At 48.9% G+C, this 10,491-nt stretch overlaps 1 protein-coding gene across 1 annotated transcript in view; it reads right to left on the bottom strand.

The window, feature by feature from the left end:
- The window catches only part of LOXHD1 (lipoxygenase homology domains 1), a 164,623-nt gene that overhangs the window by 78,668 nt on the left and 75,464 nt on the right, over positions 1-10,491 (bottom strand). The window contains exons 15-17 of the mRNA XM_012802001.1: positions 6,382-6,458; positions 4,402-4,598; positions 1,364-1,556 (exon numbers count right to left, since the gene is read on the bottom strand). Of these exons, the coding sequence (XP_012657455.1) occupies positions 1,364-1,556; positions 4,402-4,598; positions 6,382-6,458 (467 nt within the window). The remainder of the gene's footprint in view (positions 1-1,363; positions 1,557-4,401; positions 4,599-6,381; positions 6,459-10,491) is intronic.

The raw sequence follows: 10,491 nt of genomic DNA, 5'->3' as shown, positions 1-10,491 counted from the left end.
GCAATAATTGCACTGGTGTCAGCAAAGGTGAGAAAATTTCGCTTGTTTGCTGCTCCTCCAGACTTCAGCTTGGAAAGGGTATGAGCTCATTGACAGTAGCCTTTTACCACCTGAGATTAAAACTTCAGGCACTGGTTAATACTTCCTATGGAAGCATCATTGATTAAGGATCCCATGGGTCAGCCCGAGACAGTTAGGTGGTGAAATGTGTAAGATTAGCCTTATTACTGCCATGATCAACCATTTCCATATTGTTTGGCATGGAGGAAGTAATTTGCCTGAAAGAGTGCAGTCTGTCACAAAAATTGGAATTCTAAACATTTTCAACAGCATGGCTAACCTCTTCCTTCTTTTCTTCTGTGAAAAACCCTCAGTGAGTTCACTGGTGTAATTTTGTTAATTATTCTGTCACCTAGCTAGAAGGAGAGCTACTTGATGAGGACAACAAACAAGACAGACCACTGTGGATTTCTCCATTACCCTGTACAAGAATATCTTAAACAGGAAATGAGGGGAGATTCTTGAGGGAGGCACTGGGAGCAGGACAATCCCCTGGCCAGCTTGGAGATGTTTTTGCAGCCTGGAGACAAGCCCTCAGGCAACTGCATGTGTTCTTGAGATAAGATTGGTCACTCGTTAGCAAGCAGGTATTCTACTTTGGACATTTGTGGTGCACAGGGTGGGAGTTGAGCCCATGGGGAAAGAGCTCACCTGTTGTATAATGCTTCAATAAAAGGCCATGACAGAGGTTACTTGGGGCTCTCCCTGCAATATGGGAAGCCCACCTCTTGCAAGCATGTACTTCTAATCTGTGTCCCGGCTGTTTTTATTTGCATGGTGACAGGGTGCCACAGAGGGCACTGACAACTCAGTACAATGTAAATACTATGTAAATAGTTCTTAGGGAATAATTGATTAGGGAATATTGATAAGAAAAAAAGTCTGTACACGTTCAGTACAGGTGAAATTTTTTTCCAAATATTTTTGACCCTTAGGTGGTTGAATACACGGATACAGAGCTCATGAGTGCAGGCGGTCAGCTGCGTATTTACTGAATAAAGGAAGGCATAAACAGTTTTGTCTCCTCAACTAGTCTTCCCAGGGGAAGACACAGACTCCTTTCCCACACAGGGTTGAGAACGTACATTTCCTAATAAAGTTATTTGCTATGTTTATCCCAAAGTGTTTCATCCACTGAGTCCTCAGTTTGCCCATCTGTAAAAGGAGTCCTTCTTCCCTCCCAGCACCATGGTATGAGACAGCTGGCCATCCCCATTCTCTCTCTCCAGAGTCTCCTCCCTCTTCCCTGGGCCCCACCCCACAGGGGAAATAAGGCTGACATCTCCTACAGCCTCCTCCATACATTTCTGGATCTCCACGACCTCGCTGGGATAGAGCTCCACCTCCAGGCGCCCATCGGCTTGGTTCTTGTCCAGCCAGCGGTTGGCAGGGAAAGTATACTGCTTGCCCTGGCGGGGTACTCGGATCTGGACGCTGCCCAGAAACCAACTCGCGTGCATGCCCGTGCTGTCGTGCCCGATCACCAGCCGGTTGATCTGGAGGAAACCCAAGAGAGGGTGAACAAGGAGTGGGCTGGGTAGAAATCTCCCTGCCCCCACCCTACCCTCCCTAAACCCTAGCATAAATCTCTCCTCAACCTGGGTCCCCAGTTCCCCAGGCAAGTATGGGTCCCAGTCCTCTCCCTGCCACCAGCCAGCTGGGGGACTAGGGAGTCACTTCTCCTTCCTGGAGCCTCCCTTCCCTCCTCCTAAGTCCAGCGCACCCCTCCTCTCCTGGGGCCATGGTGAGAAGCAAGCAAGGAGCCAGTGGTGTGAACTTTGAAAGCTCCACTAATCCCTAGTGGTGTTAAATTGTGGCTGCACGAGAAAGAAAATGTTCAAAATGTTTGCCATCACCTTCCGATAACCGTGTCATCCATTTAGTTTGGTTTGTTTTTAAACAACATACTATTGTACATTTTTCTGTATTTCGTCTTTGACATACCCATCCTGTAGGTGACAAGACATGCAGACAATCTCTCAGGGCTCTGTGGTTCTGTGTCCAGTTCCTCCTGTCACTCTGGACCTGAGGAACATTTTTCTCTTTCCAAGAACACTTCATAGCTGCTTTGCTATTTTACATTTTAACATCTTCGCCCATAGGAAACATAAATGAGAGTGTAGATGGTCACGTCACCATCCTTGTATGTACTGGCCTTTTCAGTATTTGCACTGCTCTTATGATTTTTTGAAATGCTATACTCAGGGTAATTCTTACATCACATGGAATTATCAGATGACCTTTGAGAGCCCTTCTAGCTCTGAGAGTCTCTCTGTGATGGTTTGAAGAGGTGACACTAGCTTTGCATCTGGTGCCAAAAGGCCAGATTTAGAAAATTGTCCATGTGAGCCCTTCTCTTGCTCTTCCCAGTATTAAATGCCTCTTTGCAGCTGATAATGGCAATACTGTCACAGCTGAGTGCATGTAGCTGGGTCCCCTGGAATGGTCGAAAGGAAACCAGCTATGCTGACAAAGCCTGAAAGCCCTTTGGGTGCATGCCAAGGGACAGGGGAGAATTTTGTTGCCTTTCTGTGGTGACAGGATTGTGAAAGTCCCAAGGAAGGATCAGCTGAAAGCTTGAAGACAGGGGCAGGGGGCTTCTGCCTGCTAAGATGGAAGCTCCCTAGGGCAGGCCCTGTCTTAGCTCTACAACGCCTTGCACTTGACATAGAGTAACGGTTCAGTAGGATTTACTAAACACTTACCATGAGCATGTGGGTGTTATCACATAGTTAAAGATAGTAATAGCCCCCTTAGGATTCCCTGTTGTCGTGAATGAGAAACTGAGGAAAACAGGTTACATAACTTATGCTTAGTAGGTTGGTAGAAATGCTGGGCCCGAGGGCAGGTGGTTGGCAGCCAGAGCCATGCCCCCAGCCGCCTGGCCACACAGGCCCAATGCTATTCATTGAGGGGTTTCTCTCAGAAACACAAGGAGGGGTCAAATGCCCTCCTACCATCATCCCTCTCTTTGCAGATGTCTTGTTTATCTGTTGGCTGCTGCAAAAAATCTTGCAGTAAAGGGAATAGCATTTTGACTCTGCAGTTACTAATTCAGCTTAAAATGTAAATACATCTTGATCAAGGAAAACCTTGACTTAAGTTCATTAACCTCAAGTTATAAATGACTGACATGAGATTTTTTTCCATAAGTGAGTTTTGATGAAGGAAGAGATTTCAGGGCCTAAAGTAGGGAAAGATGAGGCTGCAGACAGCAGGTCCGTTACATCTTGATTTCCACCAAGCCACACCCTGAAAGGGGCAGGTGGTAATGCAAACCCAGCTCAAACATTTCCAGACACCCCCAGTGCTCAAGTTCTGGATTTAGATCTGTGTCTGTCAAGGTGAAGTCAAGAAAAATTCTCACCTCGACCAAACTTTCAGGTTCCTCAGCCCTTTCTCAACTAAAAGCTTCAACCTTGGCCTAGAGAGAGCTGAACAAAACACTATCATGGTTCATAACAGCTCAAGACCACATTCCTAGATTGACCCTAATCCCCCTTAAGTGCCTGCCTGAGAAAACTCAAGGCTGTAAAAATGATTTACTGTTGTTTCCAGCCAACACCTGAGGGTAGGTTTGTCTCCCAAACTCTGCGAGACAAATGCCAATAGGTAGCAGATAGCAAACCTTGGTGGGTTTCACACAGACAAACCCCACCGCCACCACTCTGTGGCTTTTCACATCCCTGATTCTACTAAGCCCCTGTGCACTCTCTTCCTATTCACTCATCCTCCCTTTAAAGTGTCTGCACAAGTCCAAGTTGAGCTCAGTCCAGGCTAGACTTCGCTATTGCAGTGGAACATTACTGATTGAAGCCACTGGGAGCCCTGATAGACAGAGGCTCTCGGGTCTCCTGAGGCAAAATCTCCCAGGTATGGCCCACATGTGTGCCCAGAAACAAGCTTCCTAGGCATAATTCTGACACACACTCGAGTTTGGAAGTGAGAAATATTTTCAGCCACTTTTTAGTCCCCACTTCTCCTCTTTCCTCCTTGCACCGAGAGTCTCCTCTTCTCCACTGTGTGATATCTAGGTACAAGGGTCCTGGCTATGGATGTAAACAAAACACTGGAATAAAGCTACTAAAAATATACATTCCATCCCCAAAGGGACTCTGGAAGCATGGCCACTATTCACGTGTCTTCAGCTGCTCTAGGTCAGAGCTAGAAAAACATACCTCACTAACAACCTTCTAGTGGGCATTTTTCTCCTTCAAAAAAGATCTCACTTCTGTGTACATGAGTGTGTGTGTGTGTGTGTGTGTGTGTATACACATGTGTGTGGCAGTATGCAGGGGAATGGGTGGTGTGACATCACAGGATCTGGGGAAGAGGACTTACAGTCCCAATGTTCAGGGTCTCCAGGGTGAACTCGTCCACCCGGCCACGTTCAAAATAGTCTTTGAGGTTGTTGTCAGAGACGAGAAGAACTTGCTTGATGGTGTCAGACTTGTCTCCATAGAGCTTGATGTAGACTCTAGAATCTGTGCTGGCTCCAGGGACATCCCCGGTCTTCAAACTGATGTGATAGCGAAAGTCTGAGCAGCCCAAGGCAGAGGGAAGAAGGGAGGGGTTAGTGCAGGGAGGCAGTCTGCAGCCTGGGACAGGAGGCAGGTTGCTACTTGGGGCAGGAGGTCCCTCATCTCTGCATCTACAACATCAAATTCTCATAGATGCCCCACCTTCTGCCAAAGGTGTGAATAGGCTGAGAACAGAAGGTGCAAATTACAGGCAAGAAGGTCAACATTTAAGACACTGAAAGGATCTCCAGCAATTACCTGTCCAGCTTCAAGGAAGCTGAGGCCAAGGGAGCAGCAACCTCTCTAGACAGTATTGGCACATCACACACGGAGTATTACAGCTGGGTGTTCTGACTCCCAGCCTTATAGGCAAGAAATCTGAGCCTTGGAAGGCCATGCATTTGGTTAATGAGTCACCAGCCGGAGTGAGATCCTAATGTGGACCTAAGGTTCCTGCTTGTCCCTGGGCCACCACATAGGTGTCAGGGCATTTTATTAGCCAAGAAGGTCTGTGTCATCTGTGTCAAGAGTAAGAACACCCGAGGAGAAGGCGGGTCCTCGGATAACATGAGCCAAGACGCCAAATCCTCAGGTTTGTTCAAGGGGTGTGTTTGGGGGAAAGGAGAGGAAGCATCCAGAGGAGAGTGATGCTCATTCCCAGGCCAGCCACACACTGCTGCCTTAGGGTCTTCCCACTGGGAAGAAAGCTTTGGAGACAGCTGAGCACACCTTGCCTGGGGACCAGCCATGCAGCCTAGCCAGGCCCTGGGAAAGACCAGACCAGTGGGTCTAGTCCAAATCAGCTCCGTTAAGGATCCGAGAGCACTCGAGGAAATGGCTTCTGTCCTTCTTACTAAAAGATGTAGTAGAAACTGAGAAGATCTCTCCTTTACACCATTTTCTTCTTAAACCCTTTCACAGGCTGTGACTTGGGAAGCAGGGGTCAGAAGGCCCTGTCCCTCCAGTGTGGCAGGAGCTTGCTGGGGTGACCAGAGAAGCGATGTAAAATAGAGGTGCCCTGGGTACCAGTCCCAGCTCCACACTGACTACAGACCCTCACCATACACCTGGGTCATCTCACCTCCTGAGGTCCCTGCAAGTTCTTAAATTCTTACTCTGAGTCCAGAGACTGGACACTCTGGTTCCAGCTCTGCAATCCGACCCTAGGAAAGGTCAGATGTAAACATCTTCGGCCCCTCCAGATCTCAGTTTCCCTATCCGATGAATGGACATCATCTCTGCCCATATTCTGGGGTCATTACAGAGCTCAAAGGAGATAATAAATGATAAACATGAGGTGCTGGTATTGTTAACCATTCTTGAGATAAGTTTCTTTTAAATTTTGCCTAAAGCTCATGGTCAAACAAGGCACATGAAGAAGAATCACCACAAAGGGCTGACCCCCTGACAATATGCAGCATTTTTCTTTCTTACTTTTTTTTTTTTAGTATTTTTTTAAAAATCCTCATTTTACAGTCCCTTCAAAATATATTTTTCCTCCCAAGGCCTGAATGACAGGTCCCCCCAGAGCTTGGCACCACTAGCCAGTGCTACTTTCCTTGTCATCCTGTTGACCCATAAGCATCCAGGGACTCAGATCCAAGGCCACTAAGAGATTGTGTGCACAGCCCAGACCAGAAGTTTCCAGAGCCTCCTCAGACGTTCCCCTCTCCCCCTGAGCCACTCTCCCTGTGAACCGTGAACAGCACACGCTTTCTCGAAGGACTTGCTTCTGTCTAGCTGAGGGGAGGCACCTGCTCATGACAGGCACACCCAGCACCTGGTCAACAAGACAACTCACTCTTCAGTGTCGCGTTGCTATCACTGGGCAGCAACTCTCGAACCAGCTGCCCATCGTCCTTGTCCTTGTCCAACCACCTGCTGGGCAATGGGGGAAGTTAGCTCTCTGCGTGGGGCAGGTAGACAGCCAAGTCTCACACCTTTCGTGCAGCACCAGGGAGGCCCAGGGCTTTGAAGTCAGCAAAGGAAAATGATTCTATGGGAGCCCCTAACAAAGCATCCCATCCCAGACTAGGAAGGAGGACGTCTCTGGAGGTGATATTTGGCTGAAATTGGAAAGATGCAGGAGTTAACCAGGAGGAGAAGGAGGAGCATTCCAGAGGGAGCACAGAGCTGGCTTGGAAGAGAGTCTCAGGAGTTGGCAGAAACCCACATGGATGGAGTGGGGAGAGTAAAGGGTACAGAGTGGGCAGAGGAGGCAGGAGAGGGGACAGGCCACATGATGTAGGTCGTGGCAGTCACAGTCAAAAGTTTCTCCTAAAAGCCATTGCCAGCATAAAAACAGGCTCTGATTTTTCTAGGAGCTTTCCTTCCACGTGGCACTGTGCTGAGGGCTCTGGGGGTGAGGAGAAGGCAGAGAGATACACTAGGGTAAGTTAGACACAGCCCGGGCTGTTGAGAACCTGCTGCCCCCTTAAGAAAACATAATAGACTCACTGAGACAGTTGTCTTGAACCAAGACAGAATGGGTGTTGGCCTAGATTAAGTGCTACAGGAGTTTGGAGAAATGAGAAGGGATGACAGGGGAGGTGGCTTTGGTCTGAGGCCTCAAGGATAAATGAGATTTGCCTTCAAAACTAAGTAGTGTGGCCGGGCATGGTGGCTCACACCTGTAAACCTAGCACTCTGCGGAAGTGAGGTAGGAGGATCCACAGGAGTTTGAGACAAGCCTGAGAAAAAGCAAGACTCTGTCTCTTCTAAAAAAAAAAAAAAATTAACCAGGTGTCCTGGTGGGCATCTGTAGTCCTAGCTATTTGGAAGGCTGAGGCAGGAGGATGACTTTAACCCAGGAATTTGAGGCTACTGTGAGCTAGGGTGAGGCCATGGCACTCCAGCCTGGACAATAGAGAGAGACTCTGTCAAAGAAGAAGAAGAAGAGGGAGAAGGGAGAAGAAAGAAGGGGGGAGCTGGGTCTATGTCCCGTGGTCTGGGGTGTGGCAGCTGTGACTCCTCAGTATCTTGGAATGAGCCACCATCAGAACTCTGAGCTGTCCACTCGTGGAGATGGAGGTAGGCAGTGGGTCATTCACCCAAAAAATACCTTTCCCTCTGACCCAGCCTGGGAAATAAAACAACTGTGTGCAAGCAGGATCTGCTTAGCCCAGCACTGGAGATGGTTTGTGATGGGGCCAATGGCAGCAGAACAGAAGCCATCAGCAGCCTCCAGGGTACTGGGGAAACTGAGACATTGCCTCTTGGCCAAAACATCTCATTTGACTATGTGTTGGCACTTGCTTTGCACCCCACCCCTATTACATGCCTTCTGAGAGAGAGGCAAGGCCCGGGCCACAGAGTCCATAAAAAAGGAAGTCAGGGCAGCACTTAGTTTTCTCTATTAATAGACCACCCTGTCCCCAGGGTCAATGGAAGCAACAGTCTGCATGTGGTCCCTTCAACCCTTCTCCCTCACTGTCCTTCCCCAAAGATACAACCCTACATTCCCACGAGGCCTTGCTGTTAGCCAGCACTTAGCTAACACTAAAATGTTAGTGACAGCAAAGCGGTTACACTACCCACGGGCTTCAGTGCTATGAATCTAGAACAGCAGAAACATGCTTGAGACTCTAAGACGTGGAGATACAATGGTGGAATTCTAGGCATTGATGACAGGGGAATTTGGGAACAGGGGTCTGCTAGACTGGAGCCCCTCAGGTCAACCCATGAGGAGGCTATCCATCTGTCTGTCCCGCTGAGGTCCCTCAGGTAACCCCTCAGTCATGGTGACGGGAGGGTAGGAAGTTGTGGTGGATCCCTGGCCATGCGCCCACTGGGAGGAGAGCTGGAAAATCCCATCTGCGCTCCCTCCCTTCTCTCCCTGACTCCCCAGCCCCTGCCCACCCCACCCCTCAACAGTACAAGGAAACCATGACTTGTCATTTTGTTTCCACCTAAATACTTGCTGGGGTATTAATAGCTATTTCCAAATATAGCTGTTTTCTTTCAGCTTCAAACACTTCAGCCCAGTTTCAGAGTGAGATGATGCTAAAAGGATAAGTCAGTCTGCTGGTGGTTTTATTACACTTTCCCTGGGCTCACAGGAGTGTGCTGTATGTATGCGTGTACACACACACACACACACACACACACACACCTGCTAGAGCTAAAATGCTTGGCAGGCCTGATCCTGGGAGAAGAGAAATTCTGGTAAATAGGCCTGGCTTTCCCTCTTCTTCAAGAGGGTTAAAGTAACAGCTCAGGTGAAGAAAGCAGCAGTGTGCAAGCACAGGCTCTAGCCCCAGGTTCTTCAAAGTCCTCCTGGGTCCTGGTTTGGCAAAGCCATCTCTGCATGCCTCAGCAAGATACAAGGACTCGCTTTCTTAAAAATGCATGTATTCTTAAGCGTTTGGGAGCAAGGAGGGCTCTGGGGGTCTGGGGACCTCAGGTCCTATTCTGCCCTGCCATCAACATCACCAGCATACTCACTGTCACTACATGGTAAGTGCTGGTCAGGAGGCCAGAGAAGTTATGAGATTGGGTCAAAGTCACACCACAGAGGTGGGAGGCTAGCCTCCTGGTTCTAAGCTCCCCTGGCACCCCACATGTGACAGAGCAGTGTGCACAGGTCAACTTCTTCCTTATCACCTCTGCAGGTTTCCTCTCCTCTTCTCGACCTGCCCGAGAGCTAAGTCCTCACCATTCCCTTATCCACACTTTCCCTAAAGATGCCAAGAATTTCTCTCGCTTTAAATTCTATCTCTATGCTCTTGTTCTCTGCATTTATTTCTCAAGGTCTGATTCTGCATCTCAAACCTAACATGTCTCAACTAGACCTTCAGGATCCACCCTCATCCCCCACCTCATCTCTTCCTTATCTCCCCATCTCAACCTTCAACCCGTCCATCAAAGGTGGAAACCTGGGATCTTCAATTCTGGCCTCTCTCTACTATCATCAAGTGTTACTGGCAACTGGGACCCCCAGGATGGTCCCTGGCATAGTCCCTTCTTACCCCTGTCACTACCACTACCAAGGGCCAGGCTGTCATTTTGTAAGCTGAATTGTGTCCCCCCCACTCATATGCTAAAGTCCTAACCCCCAGTACCTCAGAATGTGACTTCATTTAGAAACAGGGTCTTAACTTGATAAAACGGAGTCATTAGGGTGGGCCCTAACCCATTGTGACTGAAATACACAGACATGCATGGAGGGCAGACGATGTGAAGAGACACAGACAGAAAGTGGCCAATTACAAGCCAAGGCTTAACAGAGGCTGCCAGAAGCTCAGGGAGGCTAGAACAGACCCTGCTCAGAGCCCTGCCAGCACTTTGATTTTGGACATTTGGCCTCCAGAACTGTGAACAATCAATTTCTGCTGTTTATGCCACCCAGTCTGTGGTACTTTGTTATGATAACCCCAGCACAACAGCACATACCATTGGGACTCCAGTCTTCCTTGGGCCCCCTTCTTCCTTCCTGCACCCTATCCTCCTGGAGAAGCCAGAGAGACCTTCCTAACTTGCAGGAGGCCCACTCAGCCCTGTCTGACAGTGGCCTCTGTGCACCTGTTTCATCTCCCCAGATTTTAGAACACCAGAACCCTTTCCCTGGTGCTCTCTCCTCATCCGGTGGGAAGCCAGCCTCCTTGTCTCCAGCCTGCCTTGTCATGGCATGGCCACTCCCATCCTCCCTGCTATTCCCCCATGCTGGTCATGATGGCTTTCTCTGTTTATTCACTTACTTATTATCTATTTCCCCCCTGGACTGTATACTCTAGGAGGATTGGGAGCAAGTATGTAGGAAGTGCTTAATTAACATCTTTTGAGTGGATAGGAATAAAACCATGTAGGCTCTTCCATCTACCACCCAGCCAGTCAGCCTCCAACCCAGGAGGGGGTGAACAAGCCAATGAGGACCTGAGGGGAAACTGTACCCTCCCCCACCACTGCCCCCACA

This window comes from Otolemur garnettii, unplaced genomic scaffold (assembly GCF_000181295.1).
Source record: "Otolemur garnettii isolate 467f Iridium unplaced genomic scaffold, OtoGar3 scaffold00012, whole genome shotgun sequence".
NCBI classification, from domain to species: domain Eukaryota; kingdom Metazoa; phylum Chordata; class Mammalia; order Primates; family Galagidae; genus Otolemur; species Otolemur garnettii.
The sequence above is the reverse complement of the archived record's forward strand: the minus strand, read 5'-3'. Positions and strand labels throughout refer to the sequence as shown.